General features: G+C 46.2%; 1 protein-coding gene across 1 annotated transcript in view; it reads left to right on the forward strand.

Annotated features, from left to right (window-relative positions):
- Positions 1 to 13,760, forward strand: part of GRHL1 (grainyhead-like 1 (Drosophila)) — a 38,956-nt gene extending 25,196 nt beyond the window's left edge. The window contains exons 9-15 of the mRNA XM_009581922.1: positions 4,625 to 4,676; positions 6,912 to 7,051; positions 8,453 to 8,490; positions 8,593 to 8,681; positions 10,458 to 10,543; positions 12,352 to 12,416; positions 13,646 to 13,760. Of these exons, the coding sequence (XP_009580217.1) occupies positions 4,625 to 4,676; positions 6,912 to 7,051; positions 8,453 to 8,490; positions 8,593 to 8,681; positions 10,458 to 10,543; positions 12,352 to 12,416; positions 13,646 to 13,760 (585 nt within the window). The remainder of the gene's footprint in view (positions 1 to 4,624; positions 4,677 to 6,911; positions 7,052 to 8,452; positions 8,491 to 8,592; positions 8,682 to 10,457; positions 10,544 to 12,351; positions 12,417 to 13,645) is intronic.
- Positions 13,761 to 19,423: the final 5,663 nt, after the last annotated feature.

Below are 19,423 nucleotides of genomic sequence, written 5' to 3' on the forward strand. Positions count from 1 at the left end.
GTCTTGGAGCCGGCTGGCATTGGCTCTGTCAGACACAGGGAAGGCTTCTAGCAGCTTCTTACAGAAGCCTCCCCTGTAGCCCTCCCGCTACCAAAACCTTGCCATGCAAACCCAATACACTCATAGACCCCAACACTGGCCACCTTCTCCAGGCTTCTGTAAGAGCATCGGCATTTCAGAAAGAGCACCCGTTTTCTTCCCTGCTTTGAATCTTAGGGATTAAGTAATCAGTCAGCTGGTCTTGAATGTTTACAGGACCATCGTTACTATAGTATCCACACGTATTGCAGTCCTTAATGTGTTTGTCCTCATGTGGCCACTCTTGCCTGTAGAAGTGCTGTTATCCATGTTTTCTTCGTGGAGGGCCAAGTCTATAGTGTGGAGGTCTGTTGGAAAAAACAGCCCAAAATGGTGATGCTGTGGCCACCTAACAGGGACAGCTCTGTGTAAGTCCCCTCTATTCCTTTGTCTGTTAAGGCTGTGCTTGCATTGCATGCCTGAACTGACTTTGAACCCAGACACTGGCATGGCAGTCCTCTGCTGTCTTTTTTTTTTTTTTCTGTGTACAAATCAATAGATACCCTACGGAAGGTCAAACAGTTTAGTTAATGTTGTGTGGTGGCCTTTGCATGGAAAAGGAGTGAAGGAGGAGCGTTTCCATGCTTGGGGTGGAAGGGAGAGCTGCTGATACTTGTTCCTAGTTTTTGGCTGCTACCTCTGAGACCAAGTTCCTTCATGCGTTTCTGTCTTCCCCTTCCGTGCTCGCTCTGTGGAAAGGCGGTCCACAGGTGCCCAGGACGTTTGGTTTTCATCTAATTCTACGTGGTTTCAAGACCTGAGTAAAGCAGTATGGGCGTAATGGTGTCAGCCTGTAGCATGTTACAGCACAAGCTTTGTTCAGGCTTGGCCCAGCAATATTTGGTCTGTGTGCGGATGGGGGTGACCTGTCCAGAGAAAGACGACCTTCTCTGCTGTAAATGGCGCCTCAGCTAAGCATCCACATGGGGAAGATGAAATACGGGATTTCACAGGCTATAGCTAGCGTTGTTCTCTGGGACCTGCTGTTACTCTTGTAGCAATGGGCAGTGCTATGGGAAGGTTTTTATGGGATGGTAAGAACAAGCGGATGAGATGCTGTTGGAAGGAGAGAGATAGTGCAAGGCAGCTGGAGGCAGCATTGATGCGGATGGGCAGCAACACGGAGACTGTTTCTTCTGTTTGCATGATCACAGAATCACAAAATGGTTTGGGTTGGAAGGGACCTTTAAAGATTGTCTAGTCCAACCCCCCTGCCATGGGCAGGGACATCTTTTGCTAGATCAGGTTGCTCAAAGCCCCATGCAACCTGACCTTGAATGCTTCCAATGATGGGGCATCCACAGCTTCTCTGGGCAACCTGTTCCAGTGTCTCACCACCCTGATCGTAAAAAAATTTCTTCCTTATGTTCAATCTAATCTTTCAGTCTAAAACCGTTGCCCCTTGTCCTGTCACTACAGGCCCTGCTAAAAAATTTGTCCCTGTCTTTCTCATAAGCCCCCTTTATATACTGAAAGGCTGCTGTAAGGTCTCCCCGGAGCCTTCTCTTCTCTAGGCTGAACAGCCCCAACTCTCTCAGCCTTTCTCCACAGAGAGGTGTTCCAGCCCTCTGATCATCTTCGTGGCCCTCCTCTGGACCCGCTCCAACAGGTCCATGTCTTTCCTGTGCTGAGGGCTCCAGAGCTGGACGCAGGACTCCAGGTGGGGTCTCACCAGAGCAGAGTAGAGGGGCAGAATCACCTCCCTCGACCTGCTGGCCACGCTGCTTTTGATGCAGCCCAGGATGTGGCTGGCCTTCTGGGCTGCAAGCACACATTGCCAGTTTATGTCTGATGTTTTGTCCATCAGTATTCCCTGGCAGCTTGGCCGCTCGGGCCACAGGGCAGGAGAAGAGTTCAAACAGCTTGTGGGCTGTGCACCAGAGCTGCACCCAGCATGAGAGGGCGTGCAGAGAAGGGCCAGGGAGCAGCCCTCTGTTTTTAGAGCACATCCAACTGACGCAGCCCACGTGCGGAAGCGGGGAGTCCTGTGGTGTCATGAAGGGTCCAGATCCCAGTGTGTTGTGACTCGACGTCACATCCTCTCCCCGCATCTTTGTTGCTTATCAAATACATCACGTTTCTCCGCAGGAGCAAGGGATGGCAGCTGTCCCCAAAATGCCACTTCCCTTTCTCAGCCCAAGGGTCCATTACACAACTGGAGACTTTGAGGGAAAGAACAACCAAAAAACCCCTTGCAGTCTTTAACACATAGACAAGAGTGTGAAATCTTGCTTTTCAGACTGTAGGCTGTTCTCTAGGTGTTGAAGTTGGGAAAACCTGTTTCTTACAAGCTCATTTATTCCATAATTGCAGAATACAGGATTGCCAGTGTCTTTCCTTCAAAAGTATCTGATCTTGGCTGTCTCTGAGCACTGCTGGCGAGGCAGAAAAGCCCTTTACCAAGACATTTCCTTTTTCTATGTGGGATTTGAGATATGTTTCCCTGGGCCCCTGTAGCCTGGAACAAGTTGACTTTCAAGCAGACCCCTGGCTGTAGGTATGGGAGGGCAGAGTTCTCAAGATGTGTGCTCTTGATGGATTAGCACGTTCTCCATGAGGAAGCAGGTGCTCTTCTGTAGCACAGTGTTTGAGTAGCAGACCTTTATTGTTTCCATGTGAAAGGTAACAAACAGGTCTGGAGCCAAATCTGATCTTTCTGCTGTCGAGCTGAGATGTTGTGACTATTCTGGTAAGGGAAGTCGCAGAGGGGTGCGGGTCCAGCTGTGCTGAGGTTTAGGTGGGATGTGTTGTGGTTTAACCTGGCAGGCAGCCAAACACCACATAGCCGCTTGCTCACTCCTCCCCGCCCTCCCCCAACCTCTCTGGGGGGAGAGAATCGAAAGGAAAAAAAAAAAGTAAAATTTGTGGATTGAGATAAAGACAGTTTAATAGAACAGAAAAGGAAGGGAAAATAATAATAATGATAAAAGAATATACAAAATAAGTGATGCACAATGCAATTGCTCACCCTCATTGACCAATGCCCAGCCAGTCCCCGAGCAGCAGTTGCCACACCCACCCCCGCCAACTCCCCCAGTTTATATACTGAGCATGACATCATATGGTATGGAATACCCTGTTGGCCAGTTGGGTCAGCTGTCCTGGCTGTGCCCCTCCCAGCTTCTTGTGCACCTGGCAGAGCATGGGAAGCTGAAAAGTTCTTGACTAGTGTAAACAGCTTTATGGGGTCAAGCAAAGCTGGCAATGTCTGTGTCTTCATTAGTAAGTTTTTCTCTTTTTCACAGCAGCTGCCTGAAGCTGCTTGTGTCCCTGCTGTTAGGTGGGAGAAAAGGTGATATGTGTTAATGCACATCAAATATCTGGACTGATTTTCCTTTTTATTGCTAGTGCAGACATGCCCACTGCTACCTAGCAGGCATAGGCATCCGGTCAGCTATAGGGTATTGATTTACTGGGAGGTTAGGAGGGCTGTTGCCCTTCTCCCATGCTGTGCACTGTTAGGCACTGTTTCCCACCCCATCGTCATGTGCTTTTTGACATCTCTGCTATAGCTAATGTAGTCTTCCCCCAGCACCGTGCAAGGATGTGGGTGTGTTTTGGCAGCTTTGCAGGGGTGGGAATGAGAAATAATGGCTTCTTGTGGCCAGATAACTGTTACCTTTTATGCTGCTTTGCAGGAGGGTGTTGGAAGACAGGTAGAACTTGCGTATACCAGTTTGGGCAGTGATCTGGTAGTAGCACCAGGATTGAGTGTTGGGGATCTACTGTGGGTTTATCATCTTATGCAGTTGGCAGCGTGACATCCCTGACTTCACCCACAGTCACATGTGAGGTCTGGGCAGAGCTGGAGGAATATTCCAATACAAATCTTCTTCCTTCCATTCCTTCTCTCTCTCCGTCGTAGCTGCCTGCACCTTGCAGAAAATATGGTGCTTTCCCCACAGCTGCTTGGTTTGGAGGGCCAGGAACCATGCAGGCGTGAACCCAGTTTGGTATCTGTGGATTCCACCGTAGCCTGGCCCTGACAAAAAGAGAAGAAATAATGCCTACTTTAAAATTATGCATGTCTATAGCTTGAGATCAGCGAAGGCTGGTATAACTGCTGCTGGCTCCGTGTACAACGTGCAGGAAGGTATGTTACAGTTGGTGATCCACGTGTGGCGTGGCTTTTATAGATCAGGATTTAATGATGATCTAGTGAACTCCTTCACTGAGGGAACTTGCAATTTTTATTGTTCTAAACACTTCAGGTGTATTTTTATCTCACAGTTTAAACAGTTGTTACAGCTGTGGATATCTTTTGTCATCATATCCCCATCTGACTTGAAAGAAAAGCAAATGTTTGCATCTTGGATATGGTTGTTGGATTTCATTAGATGACAGGACTCAAAAGTAAACAGATTTCAGAGTTGGCACACTCTGGCAAACCTGCAGCTCAGGTACCGTGGAGCTGACCTCCACAAACACAGCTGTGGAAGAATCGGTGTTCCTGCCTCTGCAGCTGAAAAACCCCCCAAAAACTAAAAAGACCTTCTCTCTCTCTCCACCCCCCCCCGCCCCCTTCCCTTAATCTCTTGTCTGGCAGGGAGCAGAGAGGAAAATCAGGGATGAAGAGCGAAAGCAAAGCAAAAGAAAAGGCAAGTGCACTGACCCCAGCTCTCAGTTGAATGCCTGTAAGTAGAAATTATTCCATCAGTATTTTAAATACTAGATGTCATTTTGGCTACAAATAACTTGTGCAGTAGAATTCTTAAGTCAATTTTTATCCCTTATGGAATAGTGCTTGTTTTAAGCAGTTGCTTATGGAGTCATTAATTGTGTTTTGCAATATACTGGGTCCCTTAGGACTTCACTTCTGCGTAGTTCTTCCTGTCCAGGACAGGGTCCTGCTGCATATTCAATCAGGTATGGGTTTTAGCAGTTGAAGTGGACAGGGCGAGGTGGGATTTTTGGGCGCTGGTGGAGCTGTTCCAAATGTTTCCAGCTTGATCCTAAACTTAGGCTTTAAATTACATTAAAACTGTATCTACAACTCTGCAGCAAAGCAATGGCAGCCTTGGGACTGAGCCTCCAGCTGCCCAGCCCTACGCTTACTCTTGTAGAGCAAAGTGGTCCATAGTAAATAATTTCAGTAAAGTTGTTTCTGCACATGTGAAGGCCTCAGCACCATAGTATGTAAAGGCTGTGGAAAAAAAACTTTAACTGCTGCAGATGACTGCAACAGATCTGTGTTTGGATGACTAGTTATTCACCAGTAGAGCTGTTATTCACCACCTCCCTGTTCTTCCTTTGCACGGGGCAGGTGCGTGCTCTCCCTTGCTGTGCTCAGTGTGCTTGTCAGAGCCGTGCTATTAACAGTCCAACTGGTTCAACAAGCATGCACCTCACAGCCTGCTGGGCAGGATTTTCCTGACGCAGCAGGTACAAGCTGCTGGAGCAGCTTCAGAAGATAATGCTACAAGGGAACCCATTTGCTCAAGGGCAGTTGCAGAAAGGGCTTGGTTTTTGTTTTTTTTCCCGAAGTACATCGTGAAAGGTAGGTTTAGCACACTGCTAGCATTTCACAGGTGTAGTAGCCCCAACGGCTCCCAACAGATTACTGTATGCAGTCCTTTGCGTAATGGCTGGAAAGTACAAACGATATCAATACAGATTTCCAGGATCTTATGATTTTACAAAAGCTGCTTTCCAATATGAATTTCTTAGGCTTGGGATTAGCTTGATGTGACCTTTGTTTTCCTGGAAAGTACAATCCATTGCTGTTTAGTTCTTGTATGGGAAGTTTTTGATTGCTAGAAGCCATAAGCTGTTATACCCACCTCCAGGATCACAAATGCCATGTGCACATGGACTCATCAACAGCAGAAATAGTTTGTGGCTTTTAGTCAAAGTTATTTTTACAGGGATTGAGCAATCTTTTAAAAACCAGTTTTGCAAGGAAAAAAAGTAGTATATTTTCCACTGGGGACGTGAGAAATGAAGTGTTTTGTTTGCAGTTGGTTGGACCCAAAATTGAAATGTTTCCACTTGGTAAAATGAAATCTTCGGTTGGGGTCAGTTTGACATGAACATGCCTGAAGTACAGTTTAAGGCACCCCCTGCCTCGCTCTCTCCCAAGCGGGTCTTTGTGGGTGAAGTCTGTCCACTTGGTGGCTTGTGTCACGTCAGCTGGTGCATTGTGAGAGCCAAAGTGCTCTGTGGGAGACAGTGCTGGTCCTGCTGGGAGATGAACTGGGGTCTGGCAGCTTGAGGTGACCAGCATGAACAATGAGATGAACAAAAATGTAAAATTTGAAAGCGTGGAATCGAAACATAACTCTAAATATAGCATCTTGCAAGAAACAGTATTTCTACCACCTCTGTAGTGTGTTAGTGCTTTTGTGGTGCTGTTTCTTTGAGAGGCTCCCAACTGGAACCATGTGGGTTGCGAGTTGTCTCTTTTTTTGTCTTCATTCTGCCTTTCTGGTATAGGAAATCCAGCAACCTTTTGAGGGAACGGATAGGGAGAAGGGGGCACTTGGACTAGCTTTTGCCCTCTGGATGGTTTGCTGGGTACATGGAAGACCTGGGTTCCTCTGTTGGGGTGAGTGGCCAGACCATACTCCGGCCCAGTTTAATATCTGAACAAAGTCAAGCAGCTCACTTGGAGAGATGGAGAAAACTTCTACTACTCTGTGAAACAAGCTGTTTCCTCAGGGTCTGGGCCTTCATCTGAGAGGTAGACAACCCAGGTTCAAACAGGAGCTTCTCCCTTTGACCCTGACTACAGAGTACCCTTGTTCAACAGTGTATGTGCCTTTTAAATGATGTAGGAAAACCACAGCCCCGTCAGTGCCTTCACTATCCTCTATTCCAATCTTTGGTCTCTGCAGTTTCTGATGTCAAAGTGCCCATGCTTCCCTCGCACAAACGTACGGATATCACCATCTTCAAGCCCTTCATGGATCTAGACACTCAGCCTGTCCTTTTCATTCCTGATGTTCACTTTGCAAATCTTCAGCGTGGGGCTCATGTAAGTAAAGCTCGTGGGTGTGGGATGAGGAGGCTTTGGGATGTATTTGCAAAATGCCTGGGTTGCATATGTATGAAATGCCAGACTGTCTGCATTGATGCCTGTAAACAAATACAGGTTGAGTCTCATGTGAGCAAGAGATATTGCTCCTAGACGCATTGGCTGGAGTTAGCTGGGGATGTTTTCCAATTAAATTATTTTCCTATGAACTCCTGTTTCCATGAATCTGAAAGGATTTTTCCACAGCATCTCCAGCCAAGAGTTCATTGAAGGAACTGCAGGCTGGTTTTCTCCTGTAAAGTCCGTTGGGTTCCTGGTGCGCTTCTGTAGACCGCGGGCTCCTCCAGCCTGCTGCTGCAGGGTGAAAATCCCTTCTGTGGAACTGGCAAGTGTGTCAGCTCTGTGATCCGCTGCCAGACCGCCCTGCCTCAGCGTTCCTGGAAAGTCCCAGCTGACAGGGAACTGGAAGGGAAAAAATTAAAGTGCAACCAAGTTTCAAAATCTTCAACTTTCCTGTGCCAGGAGTTCTGGCATGCTCTAACATAATCTAAACCTTACTTTTTAAGAGCGTTGCCTAAACTCCTAGCAGGGATGGAGAATAAACCTGTATCTGTAAGCCTGACTTTTCTGCGTGTTTTCCTACAAAGGCTGTAGTGCTGAGCTCTGTCAGAAGACTCTACTCCAGTCCAGATAGAAAGCTGGTTAGCTCTTACGTGTTCCTGTGTCTCTCATTTGAGAGCTTTTAATGTGTCTTTACAAAAAAAGGTAAAGAAGATGCTTACTGGCTTTTGGAAGATTGAACCAAAGTGTCGTTTGATACAGGGTTGAAAGATAATAAGAGGAAATGAATTCTAGTTCTGGATAAAATTTTCACAACCCTAAGCGCAAGTATTATTTGTGTATTAAAATGAAGGCCAATGTTTATTGCTTGGACCAAAGCGTCTTCTAGTAGTGTAGTTGTGGCTGGCTCCCTACGTGATGGCCTTGGTTTCCCCTATGTCTGATGTGCTTACAAGTGAGTTGGGTGGGTGGGCCACCTGCCTATCTCTTGCAGCTCCTGCCGTGGGCTCAGGGGTTCCCTCTCCTTTAATTTGATGCTGTTGGACCTCTGCTCATGCCAGATGCAGCAGGATTGTTGTTCTATGCCAGTGACTCTTTAATGCAAACAAAGCTATTGCTCAGTCACTGTTAACAGGTAGCACTTAGAGGGATGGGGAGAGCATTGCTGACAAGACCATGTTACACCAGCTAATAGGTCTGTCCTTGTGCAACTTTGTTTTGTAGCGTTCGGAGCCCTTTGTAGTGTTTTCAGAGGACTGAGTACCACATAAGGTTCTCGCTAGCTAGCTAATTCAGTGTTTCTCTGCATATGTCAAGAAAATCTCCCCTTTGTTTTAAAAGGTCCTTCCTGTTGCTTCAGAAGAACTGGAGGGTGAAAGGTAAGAGCTGTACTACTTCAGCCTACTGAAGTCTTGCCCTCAGACAGAGGGGTAGCTCCCTGTAATGGTAGCACTACTAACTTTTTGCCCTGCCAATGACAGCTCCAACCTGAAGAGAGGAGGCTATATCGGTGAAGAGGACTTTATTGCTACTCCGAATAAGATGGCCAGAATAGAAGAACCAAAAAGAGGTATTATTTACTTCTTTCAGAGACTGAATTACTGGAGTATTTGTCCATCATGATAGAAGGATGTATCTGAGGTCAAAGAGCTGTTTTAATTTATTTTGGGGTATACTTTAGCCTGATTTTTCTGGCTTTGAGTAGTAATAGAAAGAGTTTGTATATCAGGATGTAGTTCAGCTCCACAAATCTTTTACAGTGTCAGAATTTCTGGGTTTTTCTGCCAACTCGGACGCTAGTTTGCTCTGAATCTGTAAGGATTCAGAGGAGGAGGTGAGCAGCTTACCAGTCTCCTTGGTGGATTGGGGGAGAGAATTCGTCACGTAATCCACTACAAAATACTTTGGAAATCTTCTCCAGGACTTTAAGCGATGAATGCCAAGAACTGATTCTGGGTATAAAACTGTTGCATTTTTCATGGTGCCAGAAAATGGGCTATTGACCGCTGAGAGCCAAACTGAGAGAATATTCTGTTTGTTTTTAACCTGTTGTCAACCTTTGCAATTTGATGTGGGACTGGATGTTGCTGTGGTGTTGTGGAGGGAAATGAGAGGTCCCTTTGGAGATGATGTAGAGGGTTACCTGCCTGATGACAGTCGTGTGTGGAAGGACCATGACAAAGCTTAAAGGATTAAAAGAGGAGGATTAAACTTGTGATGCGGCGAAGGTTAAGTCTAGCAAGTCTGATCTTAATGGGGCTGCACTTCTGTAGTCTGGATAAACTAGTAAGGAAGGATGGATTTTATAAAGGAAATTAGACTTACTGGTTTTTCTTGTTGCTGTATGCTCCTTTGGCTGGTGTATCATCCGACCTGTGCTGTAACTAAGAGTGTGTGTGCCGTCTTCATTTTTTAAATCTATGTCCTTCTTTTTTAAACCTATCTTCAGCAAAGGAAATCCATCAAGGTGCTGTGCTGTCCTGAGTTCACCTTGTTCAATTAGATATGCCAGTAATTGTTCTGTGTTGCAGGTGTGTCAAAGCCCTGGCTGATGAACCCTTGTAAACAATCCAGGCTGTGATACCTAGTCATTAGAAGATGAATTAAAGACAGCAAAGCTGTTAAAGTCCAAGCTTTCTTGCTCTCATGGGTTATTCCTCAGCCCTAATGCAGTTTTTAATGAGGCTGATGTTACCTACAATGACTCTCTGCTAGCGTGAGAACGCTAGGGATGCTTACCTAATTGGGTTTCTTATTCTTTCGTTCCCTTCCTAGCAGGAGACTAAGTCTGCATTGTACGTCAGCTGTGGTGGTATGAGTATTACTGAAACATGGCGAGGGGTAGGAAGAGAGATGAGACAGTGTAGGAGGAGTAGAGGACTGTACAAATAAATTATTTAAAAATGAGGAGGTGGCCAGGATGGCTTCACCTGCTGTGGTAGCATCTGTCAAATAATTTTACTGTGCAAAGTCTTATGGCAAATGACCTGTGAGATATGGAGGGACCCAAGAGTCTCAAAGCTCTGTGTTTTGTGTTCCTCCTTTCCGTGTTTTAAATATGACCTTTTTCAAATAATAGAGAAAATATCAAAGAGAGAGAAATTTAAAAGTATTTTGACAATAAAGATGCTTGAGCATGCAGCATTTCTGTGTGCAAAAAGTATGTTTTGAGCTAACCTAGCTATGCGTGTTCATGGTGCAACCTTCAATGTATATTGAATGTATGTATGTATATCTCTTCATAAGATCCTCAATGTATGTTACTGTGTGCTTAACCACTATCATATACAGATCTTTTCTGAGGACCAATTATGCAGTTAATTCCTCTCTCTGATTTGCTTTTCAGTGTTGCTGTATGTCCGAAAAGAGTCAGAGGAAGTCTTTGATGCACTAATGTTAAAGACACCGTCTCTGAAAGGTCTAATGGAAGCGGTAAGTAATAAGGCTGTTTACAGTCCTTGCCTCCAGTTTGAGAAAAAGCGAGTGTAGTCCCTGGCTATCTAGTCCTTATACGCTGGACAGTCCAGGGCTAGACTCTCAATCACAGCTTGTGTCCACATATTCCTGCTCTTCTGGATAAGAAGCATAAGGCTGATTTCCTTTCAATGACATGGAAATTAATGTAAGTAATGCTTTAATTCATTATTAAGGGACTTCAGGAAGCTTCCCTTTTAAGAACCTTACCCCACATCTGTGAGGTCTGGGTGTAAGAAGGTGTTTCTCAGCCTTCCTGAAAATCCAGGTGTGTCAAGCTTGATGACTGGATACCTGAAACAGTCCCAAAATGACAGGCACTGCTGGAGAGAGAGCCTTCTGGGCTTGCTTCTTATGCAGGCTCGGCTTTGGCCAAGCTGCAGAAGCAGCTCTGTAGGTCTTTTCCTAGCTGCATCAAAAAATGGTCAACAGACTCCCACTGTGGATGTCCCTCATGTCAGAGAGGGTATTTAATGAGAAGATGGAGTGATTTCCAGAATGTGTTCAGTGGCTTGGGTTTATTTTAGTCTTTCAAAGCCTTGTTTGGCGGCCTCCCTTCCCCTTTCATAACCTGCTTATGAAGAGGTCCAAGTCCCAGCTTCTCAGTGTGCTTGAAGACTTTTATATATTTGTGCACACATGCGTGAAATTGCTCTCTGGTACTTGACTTCCAAAATAGCCTTCCACCATCTCTGCTGCTGCAGTGCTGCAAAGGAAATACAGAGCTTAACTCTGAGGAATGGTGTAATGTTTGGCGCAAGCTCAAAAACTGTCGTTTCTGGCTGTCTCTTTCTGTGACTAACGCCTCGTCGATGCTCAGTGGATGGAGGCTTTGGGGCTCTACAGCCAAGTCTTGCCATTAGGTTTGGGACCTAGAGGTAGTTCTATAACCTGAAGCTCTCTCTTCCTGGCTGTGGGGCTTTGCCAGCACAGGCAGGCTAGAGGTGGGGGCTAATGGGGAGGGAGATTGAAGGCTATGAAGTCCTGCTTTATCCCATGGTCCTGAAGTGAAGCTGCACCTTTGTTGTTTCACTTGGACTTCTTAAAGCGAAGAACCAAGAGGTCACAACTGCAGCTTGGAGGAAACCCCCTGTGTTTTTGCAGCCTGAAACGCATATTGGTTTGGTACTTGCTGTGTATTGTATTGGTGTGATAAAGCAATTTGCCAAAGTAAACCAGGCTTAGGTTACTGACCTCATGACTTTCTGGAGGTTTGTACGGTGAAGTGCCATGGTTAGTGGCTGTGGTTTTACACTGAGGTCACCCTGCTGGGTAAGAGGAACATTTCTGATCAGCTCATGTCCTTAGCAGCAGAGGTCTTCGCTCTGTTGCTATTTTCTTCCTGCACCAGCCACTGCAATGACTAGTTTTCACTTGATCCCTCTGACACTGAATTTAAAAATGGTTTTCGGTATGCCAAGAGAACAGAGAGCCAAGAGAGGATGAGAACCAGGGTGTGGGGTGTTTTTTTTAATGCGTGGGCTTTTTGGTGTGGGGGCAGGGGGTTGCTGTATGAGAAGTCAGTGGCCAGGTTTAGAACATGATTAAATTTTTGCACAGAAGTTGGCAAACTGCAGAGGAGGGGTTCTCATCTGTAGGCTTGTGCTATAGTTTAGGATTTAATATTGCCTTTATAGGGCAGAGCAGTTGTTTTCATCTGCAGACCTTTTTTTTTTTTTTTTTTTGTTCCTTTCTGTAAAATAGTAAGTGGAAGACAATGCCAGCAGTCTCCTTGCTTCATCGATGCTTGCTTTCTTTTGTTCTAGATATCTGACAAATATGACGTTCCTTTTGATAAAATAGGAAAAATCTTCAAAAAATGTAAAAAAGGGTGAGTATGTACCTATGCAGCAACTGTCCAAGAATATGAACTCCTTTTTTCAAACCTTAGGCAAATCTGCTCTATAATTCCTCCATGCACTGCATGTATGCAAATGCCATTTGCAGATATGCATGTGTGCATGCTACATACACACATTCCAACGTCACTCATAGAGCTGAATACCGTAAGAGTCCTATAGAAATATGTAGTCTGACTTCCTGAGTAAATACAAGTCACGGAACCTCTCTGAGTTAATTGCTATTTGAACCGGAGTTGATCATGTCAGAGGAAGAAGAGTTCAGTTTGTTTAAAGACTCCCAGTGACGAAGAACCTACTTCAACCCATGTTAAATTGTTCCAATGGTTAACTGTACTCATTATGTCTGCATTTGGCTACTACTCAGTTACTAAACCTGGTTGTCTTTTTGTGGGCTAAATTGAAGAGAAATTTGTTGTGAAGTGCCTGTTCCCCACAGAGGCCACACTCCACCGTCTTTTTATTTTGTAACATAAATAATTGAGTTCCTGAACATTGTCTGCTTTTTGTTTTTCTTTTTAATCTCTCAGTAATTTTCTTTTTTTTTTCCTCTGAAGTCACTTTGGTGTCTCAGCCCCTTCCCCAAAGCCCCTCTGGCCAGAAAATTACATCCTTTAATCACCTTTGGAATGTAGTTTCAAGGGTTGTGCTTTCATAGCAGAATCACCCCACGAGAATAACTACAAAACTTTCAAATTGATGGTAGCTAAACCACTGCTAAGGACAGCTTTGTGTGTGTGTGTGCACACGCGCACACTCACACGTGTTTGTGCACATAAACACGCAGGTGTTGACCTTTCTGGCAAATGAAAGAAGTGGCCAAGCATCGGCGGCTTCTTCCCTGGAAGCTCTGTAGCGTCTTGTGCTGATTATAACTGTCAAACAAATCAGTTCAGAGCACCAAGGTTGCCCCAGTGTCTGCAGCTTCAGAAGGATTTCTGCCAGTTCCAAGATCTCCCTTCCTGGTCCAGGAGCCGGACTTAACCCTTTTGTTCAGATCCTAGAAGCGTGGCTGCAAGCCTTGATGGCAGGTTTGGGTAAGGACAGCTAGATCTGCTATAGGAAGCGATGAGTCAGAAATAGGTGAGCAGGGATCTTGCGTTACTCCTGGACAGTCCAGGCTCTCTGAGGTTTGAGGGCACCTTTGCTGTCTTTGGCACTTAGAACTGTAATATATCCCTGATTTATTTTCTTTTTCCAGAATTCTGGTCAACATGGACGATAACATCGTGAAACACTATTCTAATGAAGATACCTTCCAGTTGCAGATTGAAGAAGTTGGAGGATCTTACAAGCTCACTCTGACTGAGATATAAGATCATGGATCCTCTGTGGATTTTAAACACAGGTCTCAAGTGAACATTTTCCCATAATTTAGTATGTTGGGCAAAACACTAATCACCTTCTCCAGAAGAAAGCCAGGTGTTGACTTGTTCTGGGGAGCAGAGCAGTGGTTTTGCTTAATACATTTGTGTTTCTGTTCTTTCCAAAGAACGTTGTAATGCTCATGACCTTATTTGCACTTGAAATGAGCGAGCAAAGATCAGCGATTAAATAGAGAGCATGTATAAAACACTAGTAAATACAGGAGGGGAAAACTCCTTGAAGGTGGCCTTTTAGAGTGGTGATATCTTATTTATCTATTCAGTAACCATGTTTGAGCCCGTTATCAGCTAATACCATTTTATTGGACTGTTTTCTGCTAGGTAGAGCTGCAAAACTACTAATTGATACTAGTAGGAATTGTGCGCAGGTTGGAGAAAGGTCTTTATAATGTTTACTCTTGAACAGGGCAGACTGTTGAAATCACTTGTGTCATTTGGGGGGAATGTAAAACTGCCTTGCTTATGAAGAACTCGCCTTAGTAACTGTGTGAACTCTCATCAGATGAAGCTATATTGTATATAAGTGCAATATATTTTTGAAGGTTTGTAAATGTGTACATACAAGTGATATATAATATATATAAAATATGGTGTTCTGTATATACCGTGAATATATGCAATGAAGCCCATCTAAAAGGATGCCATATACAGAGAAAACAGATATTTAACGTAGCTATTTAAAAACGGACAAACCCTTAACACGCACCAAAGGTGAGCACACGTTTGTACGTTCATAGAGGGCACCAGAGACCTGCTTGTTCAACATGGATCTTCCTGTGTGGAAGGAAAATGGTACCAGCTCTCTCCTAAACCCTCCTGCACAGCCAGGCGACGGCAGTCCTGGCTTCTCTTACGAACTGCTAGTTTGAGCCCTGAAACGGCTGTGTACTGCTGCCCTGGGAGGTGACTTGGTCCGAGTCCGAGAGCTGGGTCCCAAGAGGAGCTGAGCAGATGCAGTTTCCTTGAAATCTCACTTCTGGGGGTGAGGAAGAAGGTCTCCTGGAGGGTGGATTTTTTTTCTGTAGCAGTGTACTTAAGGTTCAGCTGGATGCTGGCTGCAACAGCAGCTCAGGCTGGATGAACCCTTGGGTCGGAGCCAGCTTGCAGGGTCCTACGATGTTGACAACTGGAAGTGCACAGGCAAGGCTTTGAGAGAGGAAGGTGGCATCCCAGCTCAGCAGGCCAAGCGTTAGCAGGGACTAGGGGCTGAAAGCAGGTTAAGCGTTCCTGGTGTATGTACATCACATTGACCTGCTGCTGAGGTGGAGAGACCAAACGGGCAGCTGGTAGCAGGTGTCCTGAGCCTAGCCTCAACTGGGAGTGCCATACACCTCCAAAAACATACTGCTCTGCAGTAGATTGTACAGTATTTACTCATCGTGTGCATGTGCTCATGAAGGAAAGGTACCCTCTGGTTAGTAGCAAGTGAGAGAGGAACGTTTAAACAGCAGCACTTGGCTCTAAGGCAAAAACCTGCATTACAGGGTGAGCAGGTGAGCGCGAGTGCCAGGTCCAGTGTCACTCGGTGTTTTTGTTAGGGATCTGGATAATGAAAGAGAGGTTTATAATGTTTTCAGACAGCACAGAGCTGCATGTGCCTCACCTAGGATGTGAAGGTCAATCTGGGTAGGCTGGAGAAATAGTCCGGAAAAGTAGGATATGATTCTACTTAATGGTTAACAATTCTACTTAATGGTTAACAAATCGTAACCGAATGTTGTTCAGCTGTGTCACGCTGCTGTTTGGAAGAGAGGGGCAAATGCCATGTTGAGTTGATAAATGGGAGCATGGCCTGCAAGAAATAGGAGACCTGCCTTTTGCTCTACTTGGCATTGCCAAGGCCTCTGCTGGAGCGCTGTGCCCTGTGCTGAGCCTGGCCCTTCCAGCAGAGCCTAGTCCTATCGGATGTCCCAGGGAGGCCAGACCCGCCTGGTCCTTCAGCTAGAGCTCGTGCCTTCTGAGGAGGAAGGACTGGATGAGTTGCCTGGTGAGGGGTCATCTTCAGAAGGGAAGGTTGAGGGGAGCAGCCTCCCAACACGTGGAAGCGTTCTCCCGGTCCATTGCAAGCACAACGAGAAGTAGTGGGCGTAAATTGCAGAAATTCAGGTTAGGTGTCAAGGCGGTTTTCTAGTGAGAAAAGCAGGTTCTTCACCCAGGTTCTCACCATCCAGGGAGGCAGTGGAGTTTGGCATTGAAGGTCTTTAGAGCCAGGCTGGGTGGACATAGCTCTGGACTGTCACAGGTATACTTGATTCTCCCTTGGTGCTGAGACTAGGTGACCACTTGAAGTCCCTCCCCACCGTATTTTTTTAATGATTTACATGAAATATAGTATTTTGGGATTTGTGTTCAGACCAATCCTGAGCTGGTTCATAGACCGCTTCATTCCCCCCCTCCCCTTCCTCCTCCTCTTCTGTTGACGGGCCCCACGGAGGCTTGCCAGCACTCTGGGCATGGCATGCTGCCCTCTTCGCTCTGTGGCTGGAGTCGAGCAAACTCTGCGTGGATGCATCCATGACTGTGGGCACGTGGACGAAGCCCGTGAGCTTGAAGCCGAATGAGAGAAGCCGGCATGCAGCACGGCGCTGAAGAAACTTGGCCAACACATGCCACCTAGTACAGAAATCCACCGCCTGCAGAGCAGAGCAGCCATGGGACTCGTACCCAGCTGCTTGGGCTTCCCTTCATCAGTCACGGGGAATAAGTTACTATGGCAAGGGAATTTTTTTTAAACCTGATACATAGAATACATATATATATTTACACATTTTTATTAAAAATGGAAGTTTTATTACAGAAACTCAGTCTAGGGTCAGGGAAGTAGATTTAGAGTCTCCATAGAGGTAGGATTGACATGAACGTTATTTCTTTTTACTGCTTTAATGAAGTATGTGAACTAAATCTGACGATTGTTTTCCACTATAAGATATTCTGGGACACGGGTCTTATAACAGTAGCAGTAATGTCATGTATGTTTTATGAAACTGATTTTTTTGGTTTTACCTGCTGTTTTTTAATTGAAAATGTATTTTAAACCAAGCTATTAAATTTTATATGTTCATTTCTAATGATGAGTCTTTTATCTAGTAAACGCATATGCCCTTCCCCCTTTATCTTTCCTTTGATCTATAAAACAAAACCTCAGTGATCGTTTAGTAGTTTCTCCTCTGTGCAGAAGAAAATAATCCCAATGCCAGCCTTGCTGTTACTCCCGCATAAGAAATGGTTAGTCCCATTCTCACTCCCTGCTTGATTTCAACCGACCTCATTCATTTTTGAGCGTGGGGAAGCTGTGTAGTATTGTGTTTTAGTAGGACGCTTTCTTTTGGTGGTAAAACAAAACCAAAAAGCCATTGGTGAGCTTGGGTGCCTAATGGGTTGGTGATGCCTGATGGCCTCTGCTGGAGGTTGAACAAAAGCATCCGGGGCATTGTCACACTCTGCGCCCCGTGCAGCGGTGGATGGGGTCCCCCACGGCTGCAGGCGTGGAGGGGGGCCTGTGGGCTCGCAGCAGTGCCAGCGGCTGCCCCTGGCTGCCAGGACCGAGGTGGTTCATGTAATCACCAGTCCGTGATCGCTACCGGGAGCAGTGGGTGTCTTTCCAGGAGGAGCTGTTGTAACCGGCACTTCCCAGGCGGCATGGGGGACTGCCGGTGAAGCTGCAGGCATTGACTTTCCGGATATGAAAACAGACTAAATTCTAATTCTCCAGAATAATCCTAATGCTGCTTTTGCTGTAGTGTCTGGAGAGGTGTTCGTTTCCTCTCTTTCACTGTTAGAAAATGTCTCAACAAGCTTTTGCTTTAGCTGGCTCCCCAGCCCCTGCAGCGTTTGCAGGGCGCTGCCCTGGGGCCGCTTCTGCACCGGCACCTTCCCAATCGCTGGGCTTGTGTTGGCGTGCCCGGGGCTCGGTGGGGAGCAGCATGGGTGGCAGAAGATTTCTGGTCTAGAAAAAGGCAGGTAGCACTTTTTGTCTAGTTAGTTAGTTAGTTCTAGTTCTGGTACGGGCTGTGCTCGAAGAGTTTGTGTCCCAGATGTAGGAAGATGCTGCAGGACATCGCCCAGCAAGTCCTGGGGTGCCCTGGCTGATGCAGAAGTGCCAGCTGATGCCGAGTGTCTTCTCCAGCCAAGTTGGTGCCCGCTGAAAGGTTGAGTGGGGTTTAGCCCCCATACAGTCGGTTTGTGGTGTGGTGGCCATCTCGCAGTAAACCTCAGCGTGAGGATGGACCCGCTGCAGGGCCGGCTGCGAAATGGCAGCAGTGTTGCTGCCTCTTTGGGCGTGTGATAGCTTCGTCTTCCCAAGCCTTTACGCAGCGTGTGTATGTGTGCCTACGCCATCCCTCCTTCCTCCTCCTGCTGCCCCTTGGCCCTTTTCTGTTCATCTACTGAATTTAAAGAAAGCGTGTTTTTAAGCCGCAGTTACCTGCAGCAGAGCATCAGTGGATGAAAGGTGAACTCCCAGAGATGCAGCTTTGAATTTGCAAGCCAGGCAGCCTTACAGGGAGATCCGTGCCACTTCCCTGGGGCGTGACTTGGGGCTCTAATATCACAAACATTTAGTTAAGCTTTTAAGATCTGATCTTTTTTTGTATGGGAAAGCTGAATTTTGCAGCTTATTCAAGGATCTTTTGTCTATACAAATTAATTGCAGGAGCTTTTTCTCAAGGCTTTGCAAGAGCATGGAGCTTACATGCTCCTCTGTTTGGTTGGTTTGTTATTTTAGATTATTTGCTTTGTTATTATGATTAAATTCTTAAATATTAGATGATATTTAGATGACCCCTAAGATGAATCGCTCTAATAAAACAATATGAGCTCTTATAACTTGTTTTGCTGTTTGTCCTTGGACTACCCTAGTACACCATCAGTGCTCTTTGTTGGGTACCTTTGCATAGTTCACGATACTGCAGAAGGGATATTTTGGCTTTTCTTTTCTTCTTGGCTAGTTTCAGTAGCTGCGGTTGCTGGGGTGGTTGCGGGGTTTTTGGTGCATCTTTCGGTTTCTTGTTTGCACAGGGCAATGCTCCATTACCCCATTGATCTGTTTGCCTACGCACACAGCTTGTGGAGGGATGGCATGCCCACTGGCTTAAGTGTTATTTATTTTGCCATCTCTCCAGCACGGCCATCCTGCAGGCTGCAGATGTGTGCGCAAATACCAGCTGGTGACCAGTGTTAACGGCACTGAACTTGGGTGCTCCCGCTTCAGCGCTGGTCATCTCAGGCGGCATCCCGAGCCTGGCGCTGGCCTGCAGGTCGGTCACCTCCGCCGCAGTTTGATGGGTGGGAAGCACGTGCCAGGCAGAGGAAAGGTGCGTGGCTGAGCTTGGCAGCAGCTCTGAGGAGTGGGAACATGGTGAAAAAGTGTTTGCACCTCTTGGGGGTTTGATACTTGGAGGTGGGGACGGCCCCGGGCTCAGGGATCGATGGCAGTGAGGGATGATGGAGCATGGTGTGTGGGTGGCTGCTGCCACCAGGCTGGAAAAAATGGTGTAAATTGGAGTGAAATCTGGAGAGGGGGCAAACTGACGTAAGGAAAGGCAGGCGAATTGAGTCCTGTGGTTCCCCAGCACCCCGGAAATCAAGTCCCGTGG

Source organism: Fulmarus glacialis, unplaced genomic scaffold, assembly GCF_000690835.1.
Source record: "Fulmarus glacialis isolate BGI_N327 unplaced genomic scaffold, ASM69083v1 scaffold10067, whole genome shotgun sequence".
NCBI classification, from domain to species: domain Eukaryota; kingdom Metazoa; phylum Chordata; class Aves; order Procellariiformes; family Procellariidae; genus Fulmarus; species Fulmarus glacialis.